This window comes from Hibiscus syriacus, unplaced genomic scaffold, assembly GCF_006381635.1.
Source record: "Hibiscus syriacus cultivar Baekdansim isolate YM2019G1 unplaced genomic scaffold, ASM638163v2 tig00110386_pilon, whole genome shotgun sequence".
NCBI classification, from domain to species: domain Eukaryota; kingdom Viridiplantae; phylum Streptophyta; class Magnoliopsida; order Malvales; family Malvaceae; genus Hibiscus; species Hibiscus syriacus.
The window spans coordinates 281641-303625 of NW_024062716.1; the positions used below are offsets into that span (position 1 = coordinate 281641).

At 31.8% G+C, this 21985-nt stretch overlaps 1 protein-coding gene across 1 annotated transcript; it reads right to left on the reverse strand.

The window, feature by feature from the left end:
* Positions 1–10496: 10496 nt before the first annotated feature.
* Positions 10497–21752, reverse strand: LOC120122332 (50S ribosomal subunit assembly factor BipA-like). The gene is made up of 5 exons (XM_039141473.1): positions 21572–21752; positions 21150–21236; positions 20160–20210; positions 19992–20075; positions 10497–10556 (listed from the first exon to the last, which is right to left on the reverse strand). Exons 2-5 carry the CDS (start codon positions 21228–21230, stop codon positions 10497–10499), a joined length of 276 nt encoding a protein of 91 aa, XP_038997404.1. The 5' UTR covers positions 21231–21236; positions 21572–21752.
* Between the last annotated feature and the right edge of the window lie 233 nt (positions 21753–21985).

A 21985-nucleotide genomic window follows, 5' to 3' on the forward strand; every position in this document is an offset into this window, starting at 1 on the left:
ATGACGACCTAAGGCATTTAGTTTTAGACATAGTTCAAGAAATTGGAATAGGATAAATAACCTGCAAATTTAAAACACATGTATGCAATATAATCAATCCCAAAACTCAATTGAGTCTGTAATATTCAAGGTTCTCTAAACTGAATCCTAATGGGCAATTGTTTGAAAATTATTTTTGAAAACAATGTTTCAATAATAATATGTAATTTTGAAAACAACATAATTAAATAAAAAATCAAATTTTAAAATTAAATCAATGATTTTCGATTTTTTTATTTCAAAAATTTAAAAGATTTTTGAAAAATTGTGTGTTTTTGATAAAATTGATTGTAAAAACTAGTTTCTAAACATTAAACAATCAATGCCCGATACTTAGTTCAACCTAGAACTAATCAAAACTAGTCTTAAGTTCAAAAATCAATAAAACAGAGGTTTTTGAAATATTACCTTGAAAAATTCAGATTTTGTGAGAATGTGATGATCTTTGCACGAGTTTGATGATTCCAACAGGTTTAGAAGTTGAAGAACTATTGAATTTTGACTAAAAATCGAAGGTTTTGAGCAAATGGAGATTTAGGGTTGAGAGAATAGAACAACGACAAGAATGTTATATTTTGGGTTTTGAGGAAATAAGAGATTTTTAGGGATTTAAGCCTAAAACCCAATGGGTATATCGATGTATAACATAGTGCATCGATGCACATTCAAGGAATGCATCGATGCACCTTCATGATGTATCGATGCACATTCAAGGGATGCATCGGTACACTCTTTAGTGTATCGATGCATGTTGCACAAAAATGTCAAAAATCCGTTTTAAACACTTAAAATGCTAAATTAATTAGCTCTAGTGGTATTGGCAACTCATAGAATGAAAATTAAATATGTTCAATCAATCAAATATATCCTTAAACATTATTTGAACATACAACTAATTTTCACTCAAGATCATAACCCCCTAACTAATAGCAAAGAATGCAATCAAAAATATTATTTTTATAAGCATTTTTCAATTTTTTAATTAAAAGTGCTAAAAATTATTTTAAACACTAAGTGAAGATAGGTCAGTTAAACCTAATTCTCTCCTAAGTGTCCAAAATCTTTCTTTATCTAAAGGTTTTGTAAAAATATCCGCTAATTGATGCAAAGTATCAATAAATTCTAGAACTACATCTTCTTTAGCGACATGATCTCTAATGAAACAATGTCTAATTTCAATATGCATAGTTCTAGTGTGTTGGATGAGATTTTTAGTGAGACAAATAACACTAGTATTGTCACACTTGATAGGCATGGTAGCTTCTTCAATTCCATAATCTAAAAGTTGTTGTTTCATCCATAAAACTTGTGCACAACAGCTACCGGCTGAAATGTATTCCGCTTCAGTGGTAGATATTGCAACACAATTTTGCTTCTTTGAAAACCATGAAATCGACATATTTCCTAGGAATTAAAAAGTACCGGAGGTGATTTTCCTATCTATTTTTGCATCCTCCATAATTCACATCAGAGAAGGCATGCAAGCTAAAGCTAGAGTCTCTAGGATACCAAAGTCCTAAACTAGGAGTGTCCTTAAGGTATCTAAAGATCCTTTTAACAGCTAGTAAATGTGATTCCTTAGGGCATGATTGAAATATAACACATAAACAAACACTAAACATAATGTTCGGTTTACTTACGGTTATATAAAGCAAAGAGCTAATCATTGACCTATATAATTTAACATCCACACATTTATCTCATTCATCTTTGTCAAGCTTTGTTGATGAGCTCATTGGAATGGCATGAGGTTTCCCATTTTCCAATCGAAATTTCTTGAGCATATCCTTGATGTATTTTGCTTGATTGATGAAGATGCCATATTTCCTTTGCTTGATTTGGAGTCCCAAGAAAAATGAGAGCTCCCCCATCATGCTCATCTCGAATTTACTCTGCATTAGCTTAGAAAATTCTTGGCAAAGAACATCATTAGTAGAACCAAATATTATACCATCAACATAAATTTGAACTACTAATAAATCTTTACCTTTATGCTTTAAAAACAATGTAGTGTCAACCTTCCCTTTTGAAAAACCTTTTTCAATTAAAAAATTTGACAATCTTTCATACCAAGCTCTAGGAGCTTGTTTAAAACCATAAAAACGCTTTTGTCAATTTAAAAATATGATCTGGAAATTTTGAATCTTCAAAACTAGAAGGTTGTTGCACATACACTTCTTCTTTTATAAAACCATTTAAAAATGCACTTTTAACATTCATTTGATAGAATCTAAATTCATTGAAACATGCAAATGCTAATAACATTCTAATTGCTTCCATCCTAGCTACGGGAGCGTATGTTTCATCGTAGTCTATGCCCTCTTCTTGAGTATAGCCTTGAGCAACAAGTCTAGTCTTGTTTCTCACTATATTACCACTTTCATCAAGCTTATTCCTAAATACCCATCTAGTACCTACATTAGATTTATTACTAGGCCTTTCAACTAATGTTCATACTTTACTTTTCTTAAATTGATTTAACTCTTCTTGTATAGCTGTAATCCAATGTTCATCATTTAATGCTTCTTTAATATTCTTGGGCTCTATGCATGAGATAAATACAACATAATTACATATATTTCTAAGAGAAGATCGAGTTGTTACCTCTTTGGATGTATCACCTATTATCTCACCATCATTGACATAGTTGTATTCTCTTGGGTAAGATACTTCCCTTTCTTCAATGGTTGGATTCTTGAGAACATCATGAGTTTCCTCATCTTTCGTTTATTTCTTTGATGATGATTCTCTAACGTCATGTCTAACGTCATTTGATTTTACAATACCTACATAATCATTTACACAAGAATCATTCCTCGAACGGGGAGTATCATTGAAAATAACATGTATAGATTCTTTTAAAACTAAAGTTCTTTTATTAAAAACCCGATAAGTTTAGAATTTAAGGAATAACCCAGAAAAATTCTTTCATCACTTTTAGCATCAAATTTACCAAGATTTTCTTTACCGTTGTTTAAAACAAAACATTTACATCAAAAAGGATGAAAATAACTAATGTTAGGCTTTTTATTTTTGAAGGTTCATATGGAGTTTTCTTCTAAAGTTTGCTTTTTCCTCTCAACAACTCCATTTTGTTGAGGGATTCTTGGTGCTGAAAAATTATGGCTAATACCATTAGAATTACAAAAATCAGTAAATCCAAGATTTTCAAATTCAGTACCATGATCACTCCTAATGCTAGTTATGGAGTAACCTTTTTCGTTTTGGATTACTTTTGAAAACGTGATGAACTTTTCTAATGCTTTATCTTTAGTACATAAGAATAGAACCCCAAGTATATCTAGAATAATCATCTACCAATACAAAGCAATATTGTTTTCCACCCAAGCTAACAGTTCTAATTGGCCTAAAAAGATATATATGAATCAATTGTAATACTCTACTAGTTGATACATCATTAATGGACTTAAATGAAGCTCTTTGATGTTTTCCTTTAGCACAAGCTTCACGGATTTTATCTTTATCAAATTTTAGCTTTAGCAACCCTCTTACTAAATCTCCTTGAATTAGTCTTTGTAAAACACTCATACTAGTATGTCCTAGTCTCCTATGCCATAACCAACTATCATGTTCATCCTTGGCAACTAGGCATAAGTTAGTCATATTTATTGAATCTAAATGCACCATGTAAATGTTTCCTATTCTATGACCAACAAGCATAATCCGATTAGATGCAATGTCAATGCCTTTATAACCATTAGCTTCAAACATGACATTGTATCCCTTATCACATATTGACTAATACTCAATAGATTATGCTTTAATCCATTCACATATAACAAATTTTTAATTTGTATGGAAGAGGTATTACCTATTGTACGTATACATTCAATGTAACCTTTTGAATTATAACCAAAAGTCACATCTCCTCTGTTTTTTGTCGTTAAGCTCTATAAACCAACTATTGTCTCCGGTCATGTGTCTTGAGCATCCACTATCAAGGTACCATGAGTTTGAATTTGTTTTCCGTACCTTGTACCAATACCCTTTTTCCTACAAACATAGATTAATTTTTTATTTTTGGTACCCAATTTTTTTTGGGTCCATATTCATTAGTCTCCAAAATTCTAGTTCCTTTAGGTATCTATTTATGTAGGATATCCTTATCTTTAGTAGTAATGAGTTATTTAGAAACCCATATACTTCTAACGATTTTTCCATTAGAGGTTCTTTGGAGACCTCTATGATTGTAGTTTTTAATACTTTTTCTAACAAAGTTGGTTTTTGAACTTTCTTCATTTTCAAAACGTTTTGATCCAACTTTATTAAAAGAAGCTTTATGATCATCAATTTTCTTTTGATGATCATCATTTACTCTTGAAAGTAAATTATGCAAATCAATATTTTTCTTTTCAAACTCATCTAGTTTGATTTGCAAATATTTGATTTTACTTTCAAGATCATTGTTGGTTTTGGATATGAGATTATTTTCAGTTTTCAATTTTGAATTATCACTTTTGTATTTCAAAAATAATTTCTCATAAGCCGAAGCCAACCCAATATATTCCTCTAACAACTCATCAAAAGAATAATCTTCGAAATTAAATGAGCTAAAGGTTACCTGAGAGTTTTTCCCGATGGTCATCAAGCACAATTTTGCTACTTTTTGTTCCTCTTCATCGGAACCTTCATCATCACTCCATGTAGCCACGTGAGCCTTGTGCTTTTTCTTTGATTGACCCTTCTTCTTCAATTGTGGGCAATCGTATTTGACATGACCCGGCTTTTTGCACTCGTAGCAAATAATATGGTCTTTATCCTTCTGTTCATTTTTGAAGCCTTCATTTCGTTTGAATTTTCTTCCTCGGTTGGGTTTCATCAATTTTCTGAACCGTTTGGCAAATAATGTCATTTCCTCGTCATCGACATCTTCATCCGAATCACTCTCATCTTTTGTGGATTTGAGAGCAACTCCCACGTTCTTCTTTTTCTTCTTCTCCTTCTTTGTCTCGTCAATCTTCTCGAGGTCTACCTCATCTTGAAGCATCATTTCATGAGTGAGGAGAGAACCAATTAACTTTTCGAGAGTTAAAGACAAGTTTTTAGCCTCGATGATTGTTGTCTTCTTTGATTGCCAATATTTTGGAAGAGAGTAAACTAACTTCCTCACAAGTTTTTCGTTTGGAATGATCTCTCCATATGATTTGAGACCATTGGCAATCGTGGAAAATCTATCCTCCATAGCTTTGATATCTTCATCCGGTTTCATCCTAAAATTTTTTACAATTATGAGTTAGAAGACTAATTTTAGATTCTTTTACCTCGTCTGTGCCTTCATGAGTGACTTGTAGTTTATCCCATATGTCATTGGCGGTTGTACAATATGAAACTCTCCCGTATTCATCTGGTCCAAGAGCACAAAAAATATGGATAGTCTTTTAGTTGAGTTGGAACATTCTTGTCTCTGCTTCACTCCACAATCTTAAATGAGTTGAAGGAATGAAGTATCCGTCTTTTATGATATTCCATGCTCCCATGTCACTTGCTTGAATGAAGTACCTCATTCTATTATTTCAATAAGCATAATTCGCTACATTGAAGAAATGAGGCTTGTTGACATGCATTGAATCAAGACAAGGTCGGAGTTTGAAGTGGAGGCCATTAATGACTTGAATATCGATATAACTCTTCTCGAATCAACTCAAGAGGCGATTAAACCTTCAAATGAGTGAGGCTCTGATACCAATTGTTGAGTTAATCGATAGACGGAATAGCCAAGAGGGGGTGAATTGACAATAAAAATTTTGGTGAAAGCTTTTGCAGAAAATAAAAAATAATTTCACAGCGATTTAGAGTGGTTCGACTTTCTCAACCAAGTCTACGTCCACTACCTTAGCTATTCACACTAAGGATTTTCCACAAATTTACTAATTTATCTTTCTTTTGAGGACAAAGAGTAACTTTGCAACCCCTCAAGAATTATACCCAAATTCTTGAGAACACTCTCTCCCAAAGAGAACAATACAAATTTCGCAAACTTACAGAAAAATCTCACAAGACAATATGTTTGCATAATTCTAGAACAAAGATAAGATACTCAAGAATGAATACAATTGAGTACAAATAGTGTTCTTAAAAGCAAAAATGAATATTTGAATGAAAATTGGATTGAATTGGTCAAACATGATGTTTAAAGCTTTCTCTTTGTTTCTCTCTAGCTTATCTTCTTAATTGTTGTTGATCAATGGCTTTTAAGCTTGTTTAAATACACCTTGAATCACTTCTGAACGTTAGGGATCATTGGTGAAGTTAATAGAGCTATTATTGTGTGAAAACAATTAAATAAAACAGTTGGGAGCGTGTGTACATCGATGCATACTCAAGGTGCATCGATACACTATGTGTAAAATTCAAATATTTCGACCGTTATAAGACGTAGTACATCGGTACACTATGGGTGCATTGGTACACAAATTACATTCGATGTTTCAAAAGAGCCAGGAGTGCATCGATGTATGATCTGTGCATCGGTACACAAAATGCATTCGATGTTTCAAAATATTCAAGAGTGCATCGATGCATGGCTTGTGCATCGGTACACAAAATGCATTCGAAATGGGTGTGCATTGATGCATCATGGAGTGCATCGATACATCCCTTCATAAAATTGATTTTTTTGCTCGATTAAGGTTCAAAATACTTTGTAAAAATTGTTTCAAAAATAATTTAAGTTTAAAACACAATTTTACACTTTAGTAAGGATTGAAATTGACCTTATAAAAACTTGGAGTAATATTTGTGATATTCGAATATATTTTAAAAATAGTTATAAAATCTTAAAATTCAATAACACTTAATTTGTTATATCGAAACATCAAAATGTTTTCAACAGCTTTGCTTACTGTTGTGAACGTTTGTTGTTGTATCCTGGGAGACCGACGTCCAACGTTACTGAAAGCACCTATGAGAGGACAAATCAGTCTTAAGGAAATTGTTTATACATGACTCAACAAAAATTCTTCTACGGTTTATCTTACTCTGCTCATCCGATTCAGTGTCTAAATACGAGTAAACAAATCACGTTCCTTTACATTAAGTTTTATTTATTTTGCTTCGTTCGATTATATATAATAATATTTATTTTTATTATTATTTTATCTCGGATTAACATTTTTTCTAACAATCTTAAGACATATTCTATATTTAATTTTACAATTCTAATCCGAGATGAAGTGTAATCTATATGTGTTGCTCATTACTCTTTTGTGGAAATTTGCTATCGACATATCATTGAAATTCTCAAGTGGAGCAAAGTACGCAACCCTACTTGCATGAAAATCATAATTGTTTTCCAAGAGCGTTAACTTTTAACACTGTGATGTAAGTGCCATATAATATTCTCACCGAATGAAATTTTCTTTTAACTAACGACGACTTGGTAAATTTCTATCAAAGATAGAAATTGTTCTATCAAATGATTGTTCGAAAATTGGTGGCATGGAACACAATGATTTGTTGTCCACCAAGTTTTGTATTTTGTGGTTACACCCTATGTTGCGCAACTTGAACCGCATCGGAGCATACCTTTATCCTTTATGAAGGAACGCCTTGAACCCACATGTTGATGGTCCGAGATTGGTTGACAACGAATTTATAATATTGATCAAGAAATAAAAAAGGAATGTGTAACCATTCAATATTTCTTGTATAATATTTATACATTGAGATTATACTACTGTTTTCAGTTTTATTAAATTTTCACCGTTCAACAGAAGTTAGTTTTGTTTCGAGATTTAATTTATTAAATTCTCATCGTTCAACAGAAATTGGTTCTGTTTTGGGTTTTAATCATGTTGTTCAACATAAGTTGGTTTTTTTTTGGATTTTAGTTTTAAATCTTGACATTTAACAGATTCAACAAAATAGTGTTGATTGTACATTTCTGTTTCGTGTTTTAATTTTACTAAATTCCTGTCGTTTAACAGAAATTACTCAATTGTTGGATTTTAGTTTTGACTAACATTCGTTGCAATAAATAAGGTATCGAACGAAATTATGATATGCCCGTGAACTAAAAGCGGCCCTATAATTTTGTTTCAAGATTTTAATCATGTTGTTCAACAAAATTTATTTGATTTACTGTTGATAACAGAAATCGTTTGGAGGTAACAACATTGTTACAAATTTTGTTTTAGAATTTTAATTTCTAATTAATTTTGGTTGTTCAACATAAACAAATGGTAAAACAAATTGAATTAACTTTCAATTTATTGTTGGAATATTTACAAATTCTGGTCACGTGTTTTTAAACGAAACAATGATAACCCCACTGATTCACCTAACTTGTGATTTGAAATATTGATTCCTATTCAAACTTCGAATAAAATTCAACGATGTTAGTGGTTGTGAGCCATAACGAGAAGCATGTGAAATTCATGGAGAGAATTTCAAGACATAGAGACATAAGATGTTATATTTAATCATGTTGAATATGGTCAAATATAGGATGATCCTCCTATTCATAGAGAGGATGAGATAAACATTGTTGTCATTAAAGCTTGAAAGCATTCTAAGTTTCTATATCGGAATTACATCTCGAATAGATTGTCAAATACACCATATGAAATGTATAATATCCATAAGATTGCTAAAGAATTATGAATGACATTTGGTCATGTTATGAGTTGTCAGTAAATTACCTTTAAATAAGATAACTTACAAGAAAATAGGTGAAACACCATATGAGTTATGAAAATGTAAAAAACTTTCCTATAACTACATCAAAGTGTGGGGGTGTCTTGTATAAGTATAATGGTAAGTCGAGACACATACGTCGTCGACATAACATAATTAAACAATTGATCTCAACTAGAGTTATCTATATTGATTTTGTAAGATCAAAAGATAACATTGTGGATCCACTAAACAATGAGTTGAATTGAGATCAAGTTGATAAGCATCGAAATGAATGTGACTAAAGCCCATTAATATTTAAGGCACTATGTGAAGGAAAACCCAACCTAGTTGACTGGAGATCCCAAGATCTAGGTTCAATGGGACAACCTAATTGCATAGACCTTGTGAGGTCACTGTGGGGGTTGTTATCCCCAAGTCCATTCCTATGATGAAAACAGTGAATAAAATGTAGAAAATGCAATGCTTTTAATGACCACTATGTGTTTCGGTGAGCCGAACAACATAAGTCACCTATGTGAGAGTGAAGTGGAGCCGCTTCAAAGAGACTATTGGGGCATGGTTCTCTAAACTCTTGCAGAACCAGGATATGTCCATGGCTATATGGACATAACCATGAGAACCAAATTCTTGTCAGTGAGATATTTGTGTGAGGTATGTCATCGCTTACACTAACGGAAGGACATTTCAAGGACATCACGACTACTAGACAGCCAGTAAGGTAAACATATTTTCACAAGGAATGTTAAAAGGGGGACATCTATTATCCTATTCAAATATCGAATGTATAATCTATCAACATATCGAGTTAGTGTTTGAATCATCAAGTTCATTCATGTGGGGGATTGTTGGAAAAATTGAATGAATTGATGCTATATATAACTAATTAATTATGAATGAACTTAATTTTTGGTTTAAAGTTGCATCCATTCAATCATACCTATTCAACAATTCTCTTCATGTTAAATCATTTTATGAAAAGGTTAAACCCTTTTATCAAAAGGAGAAATCTTTTAATCAAAATGTTAAATCCTTTCATCAAAATGTCTTAACATTTTAGTCAATTTCCTCTCCCTATATATAGACTAGTTTAGGCACAATGAGACAAGTTTAGAACTTTGGAATAGGAAAAACACTTAGAAAATTCCTTCCAAATTCGTTCTTTCTGATGATAGAGAAATGCAAGATTGTGTTCGACTGATTACTACAATTGTGCTTACTGTTATGATCGTTTATTGTTGTATCATGGGAGACCGACGTCCAACATTACTCATAGCACCTAAGGATGCATCTGCCTTAAGGAAATTGTTCATACATGCCTCAACAAAAATCCTTCTTCGGTTTATCTTACTCTATTCATCTGATTCCGTGTCTACACATGAGTAACAAGTTTCATTCTTCTATTTTAACTCTTTATAATTATTTTGTTTCGTTCAATTATATAATAATTTTATTAATATTATTTTTTATCTCGGATTAATATTTTTTTCTAACAAATGGTACAAATATAAACTTAAAACTTCTAATTAAAAGAACGACTTTCAAAAACAAAATATTTGTGTTCAAACCAAACCATGTTACTGAAAATGACCAAATAAAATTTATTTGATAACTAACTCGTACAATTTTCCATGCTTCAGTACAGATGTATTAAATAATTGGCAAAACCTGAAGTTCCCGTCCCTTGTTATTTTGTGAAAACAAGAATAAATTGTTTTTTCTATATATTCAACAAAATTATATTTTGGGAAAAGTCTCACTTAGTCTTTCATCCTCTTACTCCAGGAAAAACGACTCTAAAATTAACACACCTCTATAAGCTCATCAGAAGCAACATAACCAATAGCTTCTTCAAGAGTCATCTGGACACAAGGTACAATCAAGAAAAAATGCAAAGCTCAAATCATATTTTATTTTAGGGTAAACTACACAAATGGTTCCCAGACTATAAGATACTGCTTTGTTGAGTCACCAACTATTAAAAGTTACAAAATGGTCTCGAATTATAAGAAGTTGCTTTGTTTAGTCTCGACTATTAAAAGTTATAAAACGGTCACCCTATTATTCATTATGTTCCAAACTCATTATTTTTTATTAAAAGATTAACGGTCGTCTGAGCTAGACGTTAGCAATTTGACTGAGATATGATAATCGTTTGAGATTATAAGATCAAATTTTATCATATCTCAATCAGCAGATTAACGTCCATCTCAGACTGTCGTTAATTTTTTAACGGAAAAGACGAGTTTGAATCATACTAAACAGTCAGGTGATTATTTTGTAACTTTTAATAGTCGAATGACTCAACAAAGTAACTTATCATAGTCAAGAGACCATTTTGTAACTTTTAATATTTAGGGCACTCAATAAAACTGTAACATCCTAAATTATAGGTTAGTGACTAAATTGTAAAATTTTATAATTTGGTGATTAAAGTTGTAAAGTTGGAAAGTTTAATGATTTATGTGGAGATAATCCTTGGAAGTTTTTAGTAATTATCCAAAGTAGTAAAGGGCAAAATGGTCATTTGACAATAAAGATATTTTTTATCCCCTTTAATAGGAGATTGAAACGTGGAAGATGAAAACATTTCATCTCTTCTTCCTTTCTTCTTTCTCCTCCCGTAAGAGCTCAAGGGCAAATGTAAGTTCTTCATTAGTTGATTATTTGTTCAACTAAAGGTAGGGTGTTGTTCATTGGATAGTAATTAAGCTTAAGGAAAGCTTAATTGGTTATAAAACAACAAGATGAAAGGTATAAGAGAGATTAAAGATTTTGAGTTTTTGAATGAAATCTTGAAATAAAGTTGATAAGTTGAATTTTAAGTTGAATTTGACTTGTCAATAGTTGAATTAAGAGATTTGGAGTGATAGAAAGGAATTTAGAACATGTTGAAAATTGAGTATAATTCTTGAATTTCATTAAGAGGAGAGTATTTTGAGAATTAAGATGGATTAAATGAGTACAAATGGGCTTAAGTATGTGTGTTTGAGTTTAGTATATATGAGAGGTTGAAATATGAAGTGTTTAGGATGAAATGAAGTAAATTTCGTGCTGAAAATATGATTTTTGGGTAAGGGGAATCGGTACCCATTCAAGGGAATCGGTACCTATTCAATGGGGAATCGATACCCCTCAAGCGAACCAGAAATTCCAGAATCTCATAGGGGAACCGATTCCCCCACAGGAGGGAATCGATTCCACCTAAAGGAAAAATGTGAATATTGGTTTAATAAGTTCGTTTAAGTTGCTAGTATTCAATTACAAGGTGTAGGTATCTAATGATTGCCTCAAAATGTACATTTATGTAGATTCTGCGCGTAAAGCAATTCCGGAACATTTGGCAAGTAAGATCGATCAAGGGAAAGATAAGAGATTGAAATTGACTAGTGAGGCCAAGGTGAGTGCATACTAGTGATATGTACTGTTTAATGGAAACAAGACTTGCGATGAGTCTATTTCCTAGAGTAATATGCATGAAGTCATGGACATGATTATGTGTTGTTATAATTATATGTGATTATCTGTATTACATTGATTGTATGTATGCATGACTAAAGATAATGATATGCTTTGTATATGCTATATGATTTATGTAAAACTTTATTATGTAATAATGGAAAAACATGGAATAAGTTATATGATAGAGTCATAAGAAAGGAACTGAACACGAGAGAATAAGATAATCAAGTATAAGTCATATGATATGGTATAAGTGATTATACGAGAAATGTTAGGAGACTCTAAGAGAATAGTATAAATTTTAGGGAATAAATAAAGATATATAAGTTATATAGGGAAGATTGATAAATTAAAGGAAACTATGGTTTATGTATTATAGTGAAGAGCTACAAAGTTTTATTAAAGAGTATTGTGGAAGTCATGAGAAATTTAACTAAATAAATAGATGGTTTATGTGAGTGGAAAAGGAAAATGATATTAAATAAGTGGAAATTATTTATAAGATAGAATGAGACTAATTGAACCTGTAATATAAACTTTAAAAAAAGAGTACTTGTGTAAAATCATTATATGATACAATCATAGAGTATTACTATACAAATTATATTAAAATATGACATATGAGAATATGAGTAAGTTTATAGGTTATTGATAGGACATATAAGAATATATAAATGTATGATGATATGAAAAAGGGAACTTAGTTTAATGATGTTGAACTCTATGAGTAGAAGTTATGTGATTATAAGTAACATGATTATATGATCACAAGATATGATACATGATATGAGATATATGAATGAGAAAATATATGTTATATGAAATATTATATGACTATGCGATTATATGGAAATGTTCTACGCGTAAGTGAACCATGGGTTCATATGTATATGAGATATGTGATTTATATGACGATGAGCTATGTGAAAGAACTACATAACTATGTGTATATGTGAATGTATGTTAACATAAATATTAATGCCCATGTTATGTGTCATGAGAGCTAGGGGTATAGTTGGCATGCCAAGAGTAGAGGGTCTACGCGGTCTTTCGGGACATATATGTATTCTTTGGAACATGTGTGAAGTCTGGTGAGACACATACTTGATCCTTGGCATATGTATATGATTCTTAAGGAATGATATGTAGTCCTTCGGAACATATATATATTCTTTGGAACATGTGTGAAGTCTGGTGAGACACATACTTGATCCCTAGTATATGTATATGATTCTTAAGGAATGATATGTGGTCCTTATGGACATTATTATATGGCACTACGGTGCAATTCTACGCGGCACTCCGGTGCAATTCTACGCGGCACTCCGGTGCAATTCTACGTGGCACTCCGGTGCAATTCTATGTGCCACTTCGGTGCAATTTTACAAGCTGTGGTGACAGCATAGTGCACAACCTCTATAGACTCACATATCTATAGTTCTCATATGTGTACATGGGCTTTGAAAAGAGAACATAATTTGATATAATGATATGTGTATTTCTCATGACATGGTAGAAGTGCATATATGTCATGGTGATATGAGATGCTATGCGTTTATGTATTATATGATTATAGAAATCCGTAATGTATTATGGCATATTAAAATATATTTAATATGTTTATATTCATTATATGCTCATATGACGGAATTGAAGTAATGACAAGGGAATTAGTAAGGATAAACAGGTTGGTGATATGAGAACAATGTATGTGATATATGTATATGATGTGTGATATGAATTGCATGATATGATATATGTGTGATAGGGGTTATGGTATCTGTTACATAATATACATGAATATATGTTGATGTATCTGTAAATGAGTTGTATAATTTGATAGCATAAAACAATCATATATGATTAGTGGGTATGAATTCCATTAGATGTGTTTTTCTTTATGCCTCACTAAGTCATCGACTTAGCGTGTGAGTGTTTCACACGCAGGTTATAGAAAGTGAATATAGAAGCTGTGAGGAGCAATATAGGTCAACATCTCTCTTACAAGATTTCAGATCAGAAAATAGATGAGTTAAATGATTTTTGTTATTTTGAATATAGTTGGCATGTACTAATTGATTGAGTTAAATATGCTCTGATCGATTTTGATTATTATGGTCAAATTATGTAACTAAACTGCTTTTACTTTAATGAAAGCTTTAAATTTTCTTTGAATTTTGTCAAGAGTCAAAGTTTGAAAAGTCAATGTGACACCTCAGACTCGTATACGGGTCGGGTACGGGTTAGGGTGTTACATTTAATGGTATCAGAGCTAAGGTTTAGTCGATTCTCGGCATAAACCGAAGTCCAAAGTGTCATAAAACGTGTACATGTTAACTAAGGTGAAAAATTTCTGATCTGATAGTGTAAGAAGTATGCTGTCTTGCTAATAGAATAAGAATAGTTTAATATAGTATAAATTCGATCGTGATAATTTCGAAGTAAGTGAAGGTGATATTCCTGACTGTGATAGCTATTCACATGCCCTGGCCAGACAGGATGAAGAGCGGACACCTCAGGAAATGCCTCATAAGATCAAAGACTGATTTCATTAAGTTGAAATCATATTAGAATAGTGATAGAAAGTTTTCACAGGTCTGAATCGAAAAAGTGATATGAAGTATTCTTATTATTTCATGGATACGATTGAATATGGTGAACAAGTGTCACCATAAGAAAGTTAAAAGATCTGAGGATGTGGCTAGAATTGTAGAAGAGTTCAAGAATAAGTGAATCGGTGACAAGTTTATAAGATAAATGCAATCAGTGTGATGAATTTGAAACAAAGAGATAGTACTGTGTATAAGCAAAATGTGGATATTATAAGGGTTTGCATTCTAGATGAAAAGAGTTAGCGTTGGCTAACCAGTTTATGTGACGAAAAGTGTATTGAGATTAAAGGATTTAAAGATATTATTAGGATAAGTTAACCAAAATATGAAACGAATATGGATATAGTTGTGTATCTCGACCATGTAAATATGATGTAGTGAAGGAGATAAGGATTCATATGGTTAAGGAAAGTTATAAAGTAATAGAAAAGTTTAAGAATCAATATATCAACAATCAGTTTATAAGACAGAGAAAGTTAGAATGCTTGATTTTGAAAACAGAGGAATCGTAACGTGTAGGGATATGAATATAGTTTGATAAGTCGAAGAAATTGTTGTTAAGTTATTTGAAGGAAAAATGATGTATGTAAGTGAGGTATGGAGGGTATGTACCTAGACGAAAATAATATTATTGATGTTAAAAATTGTTCTTTTCAAGAAATGATGATGAATTGTATTAAAGATCTAGAGAGATCTCAGAAGAATTAAGAGAATTCATATCTCATAAAAATCGACATTATCGAAGAGAGACATAGATTATGATTGTCAATTACAGACTTGATTTGAATTAGTTGTATTCCATAGCAAATGATCAAAACTTGATGAAAGACAGATACGCTTGAATAGTAGAGTCTGGTACTGGAAGATTAAATAAGGAATTAAGAATGAATATGAAGTTAAGTTAGAAGGGAAAGTAATGGATTTGATTAAAAGTTCTGCTAGAAAATAGGTAAAGCAAAATTATTTTAAAAGGATCAAGTGATATAGGTACTATTTTGCAAGGGTTTAAGAATAGGTGCATTGATGATTGATTTATAAGATAAAGGAAATTGTAATGCCTGAGTTTGAACCCAGGAAAATTGCATTGTGAATGAGTAAGAATGTGAGTTGAATGAGTCAAATAAATTAATGTTGAGTTAGTTTCGACTTGAAAGAGTAAAGGATTAATATGTTTGAAGAAAGTCAAGTATATGTGTATTATGATTTGAATAAGGACTTTACGAAGAATAAGGTATTTGCAAGGAGCGTTGATTATCAAAGTGATGAAGAGATGATAAAGATTAGTAATCCGAGATGAGCACAAGTGAGAGGAAAAGAGTATGTGAGCATGAAAGAAAATATATGATTTATGTATAAGGAGATTTTGATTTTGAATAAATAAAGGTTATGTTTCTTGGTCAAGCAGATTTAGTCAGAGGAATAAAGAATAATTTATATGTATTAAGGAACTTTAAGAAGTAATTAAGCGATGATGGAATAAAGGTTGGTTATTACTGCAAGGTAATTAAAGATTGATAAAGAATTTGATTGATTAATGATTTTGAGTGATAAGAACTGATGCTATTGGTTATATGATAAGTGACATGATAAGGATGTATAAAAAAAAGGTAGTTGAAGAACTAAGGGAAAGAAAGATTAAGTAAAGGAAACAACATGAGAACATTAACAGGCATGTTCTTATCAAGGTGTGCAGTGAAAATTCGAGGACGAATTTTCTTTAAAGGAGGAGAGATTTGTAACATCCCAAATTATAGGTTAGTGACTAAATTGTAAAATTTCAGAATTTGATGATTAAAGTGAAAAAGTTGGAAAGTTCAATGATTTATGTGGAGATAATCCCTGGAAGTTTTTAGTAATTATCCAAAGTAATAAACGGCAAAATGGTCATTTGACAATAAAGATATTTTTTATCCCCTTTAATAGGAGATTGAAACGTGGAAGATGAAAACATTTCATCTCTTCTTCCTTTCTTCTTTCTCCTCCCGTAAGAGCTCAAGGGCAAAGGTAAGTTCTTCATTAGTTGATTATTTGTTCAACTAAAGGTTGGGTGTTATTCATTGGATAGTAATTAAGCTTAAGGAAAGCTTAATTGGTTATAAAACAACAAGATGAAAGGTATAGGAGAGATTAAAGATTTTGAGTTTTTGAATAAAATCTTGAAATAAAATTGATAAGTTGAATTTGACTTGTCAATAGTTGAATTAAGAGATTTGGAGTGATAGAAAGGAATTTAGAACATGTTGAAAATTGAGTATAATTCTTGAATTTCATTAAGAGGAGAGGATTTTGAGAATTAAGATGGATTAAATGAGTACAAATGGGCTTAAGTATGTGTGTTTGAGTTTAGTATATAGGAGAGGTTGAAATATGAAGTGTTTAAGATAAAATGAAGAAAATTTCGTGCTGAAAATATGATTTATGGGTAAGGGGAACCGGTACCCATTCAAGGGAATCGGTACCCATTCAATGGGGAATCGATACCCCTCAAGCGAACTAGAAATTCCAAAATCTCATAGGGGAACCAATTCCCCCACAGGAGGGAATCGATTCCCCCTAAAGGAAAAATGTGAATATTGGTTTAATAAGTTCGTTTAAGTTGCTAGTATCCAATTACAAGGTGTATGTATCTAATGATTGCCTCAAAATGTACATTTATGTAGATTCTGACGTAAAGCAATTCCGGAACATTTGGCAAGTAAGATCGATCAAGGGAAAGATAAGAGATTGGAATTGACTAGTGAGGCCAAGGTGAGTGCATACTAGTGATATGTAGTGTTTAATGGAAATAAGACTTGCGATGAGTCTATTTCCTAGAGTAATATGCATGAAGTCATGGACATGATTATGTGTTGTTATAATTATATGTGATTATCTGTATTACATTGATTGTATGTATGCATGACTAAAGATAATGATATGCTTTGTATATGCTATATGATTTATGTAAAACTTTATTATGTAATAACGGAAAAACATAGAATAAGTTATATGATAGAGTCATAAAAAAGGAAATGAACACGAGAGAATAAGATAATCAAGTATAAGTCATATGATATGATATAAGTGATTATACGAGAAATGTTAAGAGACTCTAAGAGAATAGTATAAATTCGAGGGCATAAATAAAGATATATAAGTTATATAGGGAAGATTGATAAATTAAAGGAAACTATGGTTTATGTATTATAGTGAAGAGCTACAAAGTTTTATTAAAAAGTATTGTGGAAGTCATGAGAAATTTAATTAAATAAATAGATGGTTTATGTGAGTGGAAAAGGAAAAGGATATTAAATAAGTGGAAATTATTTATAAGATAGAATGAGACTAATTGAACCTGTAATATAAACTTTATAAAAGAGTACTTGTGTAAAATCATTATATGATACAATCATAGAGTATTACTATACAAATTATATTAAAATATGACATATGAGAATATGAGTAAGTTTATAGGTTATTGATAGGACATATAAGAATATATAAATGTATGATGATATGAAAAAGGGAACTAAGTTTAATGATGTTGAACTCTATGAGTAGAAGTTATGTGATTATAAGTAACATGATTATATGATCACAAGATATGATACATGATATGAGATATATGAAAGAGAAAATATATGTTATATGAAATATTATATGACTATGCGATTATATGGAAATGTTCTACGCGTAAGTGAACCATGGGTTCATATGTATATGAGATATGTGATTTATATGACGATGAGGTATGTGAAAGAATTACATGACTATGTGTATATGTGAATGTATGTTAACATAAATATTAATGCCCATGTTATGTGTCATGAGAGCTAGGGGTATAGTTGGCATGCCAAGAGTAGAGGGTCTACGCGGTCCTTCGGGACATATATGTATTCTTTGGAACATGTGTGAAGTCTGGTGAGACAGATACTTGATCTTTGGCATATGTATATGATTCTCAAGGAATGATATGTGGTCCTTCGAGACATATATGTATTCTTTGGAATATGTGTGAAGTCTGATAAGATACATACTTGATCCCTAATATATGTATATGATTCTTAAGGAATGATATGTGGTCCTTATGGACATTATTATATGGCACTACGGTGCAATTCTACGCGGCACTCCGGTGTAATTCTACGTGGCACTCCGGTGCAATTCTACGTGGCACTTCGGTGCAATTATACGAGCTGTGGTGACAGCATAGTGCACAACCTCTATAGACTCACATATCTATAGTTCTCATATGTGTACATGGGCTTTGAAAAGAGAACATAATTTGATATAATGATATGTATATTTCTCATGACATGGTAGAAGTATATATATGTCATGGTGATATGAGATGCTATGCGTTTATGTATTATATGATTATAGAAATCCATAATGTATTGTGGCATATTAAAATATATATAATATGTTTATATTCATTATATGCTCATATGACGGAATTGAAGTAATGACAAGGAAATTAGTAAGGATAAACAGGTTGGTGATATGAGAACAATGTATGTGATATATGTATATGATGTGTGATATGAATTGTATGATATGATATATGTGTGATAGAGGTTATGAAATCTGTTACATAATATACATGAATATATGTTGATGTATATGTAAATGAGTTGTATAATTTGATAGCATAAAACAGTAATGCATGATTAGTGGGTATGAATTCCATTAGATGTGTTTTTCTTTATGTCTCATTAAGTCATCGACTTAGCGTGTGAGTGTTTCACACGCAGGTTACAGAAAGTGAATATAAAAGCTGTGAGGGGCAATACAGGTCAGCATCTCCCTTACAAGATTTCAGATCAAAAAATAGATGAGTTAAATGATTTTTGTTATTTTGAATATAGTTGGCATGTACTAATTGATTGAGTTAAATATGCTCTGATCGATTTTGATTATTGTGGTCAAATTATGTAACTAAACTGCTTTTACTTTAATGAAAGTTTTAAATTTTCTTTGAATTTTGTCAAGAATCAAAGTTTGAAAAGTCAATGTGACACCTCGGACTTGTATCCGGGTCGGGTACGGGTTAGGGGTGTTACAAAAGCAATATCCTATAGTCGGGAGATCATTTGTGTTCTTTACCCTCTACCCTCATTAATTTCAACTAAAGTAAGAAAGAACAACCCATATTTCACATGGAAATAAAATAACATCTACCTCGCAAATATAATACAGGGTCATGTTATAACAAACTTAAAAGGGGGAAATACGAAGACGTACAAGTCTTGGAGGAGAGAGTTTCACATTCCCATCCTTGCCAGCCGCACGTATATTTGACAGTTCTTTACTCCTTACTGGATTCACCTGCAATAAGTGAGCCATTGCAAAAGTGTCAGCCATCCATGAAGAGAACAAGGCCTGCTGAAGGGGAACTAGATCTTTTCTTACTTCAAGATCTGTATCACGTGAATGCTCACCAACTATATTGCCATCATATGCCTGTGAGCCAACAAAATAAACAAAAAATTATATTTTTAAAGTAGAGATGCCTTTAACCTGAAAGAAACCGGCCAACTTGCACAACAAGAACTCGATGCAACCTGTTTTCGATCTAAAAGTTAACAACCCAAATCCAGAACTTAAGCTTAAGCCAAAAATACAACACTTGCTTATTTTACACTTCAATGTAAATAATAAATAAACAATGCAATTGTATAAATTATTATTTTAAAAAGAGCTAAAATTCATTTGAATTAATTTTAAAATTTGATAACCTAAAATGACTCGTACCTGAAGTGACCCTAAACATGAAATCAAATTCATACCGAATCTAATACGCCTAATTCCTCCATACGGATGCAACCATACCAGATGGTTTGGCTGATAAAGTGTGCATCAACCATTTAATTAACCAAAAAATAGATACTTTTGTCGCTGATGTCTTTCGTTAAAAATATGACTGAACTTCCTTGGTGCATGAGTACCGAGCCTAGAAGTTTTTCATGAATTGCTGGCTATGAAATAGAGACAAAGCCTGTCACAGCATCCTTAAACACAAACGAAGGTAAGTCCTATTTTTACCTAGAGGCATCACCACCAAGGTAACTATTGTTTGGTTATAATTGTCTCATACAGCTAATTTAAGTGTGCTATGGACTTTTGGAGTTGAAGATTCTTAACTCCGCTAGATTTCTTTCAGAATAAAATAGCATGTAGCCCAACATTTATCACCTTCTCAAAATAAGTCCATGGTCATGGGTTTGAGAGTGGTTACAGAGGGGGAGGGTACTGAAAATTAACATCATCAGTTGCATAATCCTACCAAATCATTTTTTACATGATAATAACGATCAAATAACCCACTGGAATGCCCATAACTTATGAAATAGGAGCATGCATAAGAAAATAAAAATATATTAATTTTAACAAGGAAACAACCTCCATCCCAGGGGTCACGAAAAGGGTTCCACGAGGTTCCAAACTCATCAATGCATAAGCTGTGATTGTACCATAACCCATTGATACCTGTTCGAGTAAACAATAAGCATAACTTGGCAAAGATTCAGCCCAAAATATATACGCTTTGGTGTATAAATATTAAGATCAATAACAATTGTTAAATATCTTAAAAACTAATATTCTCACAGCATTAATAGGGTATAGTGAAAGCCAAACAATTTCATATGCCTATTAAATTTTCAATGACTACTCGCCCTTTTTCTAGTATTGTCAGTAAAAGTAACATCTTTTAAAGAATCTCTTGGTTAATGTGTATAAACAAAAAGCAAAGGATAATAATTATATTACACACACAAAATAACATGGTAATTAAGTCATAAGAAAGCATTAGGCAAACATACCAATACTCCTTTCCTGACATTTCCAAGAGGACCTCGATATTTTTCATATGCTGCAAAGAGAAACAGATACCGAAAAGAGTTAACAATACTAGGAAAAGTATCTGGTAAACTGACTCTGAGATTTTAAACTTCACAATCGGTGTTTGAGGATCGACACTTTCCGAGTAAATTATCTCGTAAACTAATACCGAGTTAAAAGCTCCATTAGCAGTCTAAACGAGTTGATTTTTTTTTATAAGAATGCTAAGCCTTGTTAAAAACCCCCTTCTTGATTAATGGATCTTGTAAGAAAGCTCCTTAATCAGTGGAAGGGGGAAAAGAGTGCCTAAATATATTATTCATCATAATAAATTACAACGAAACAACAATAGTAATCCCCTTACAAAACACAGGAAACGAAGAAACAACCCTAAA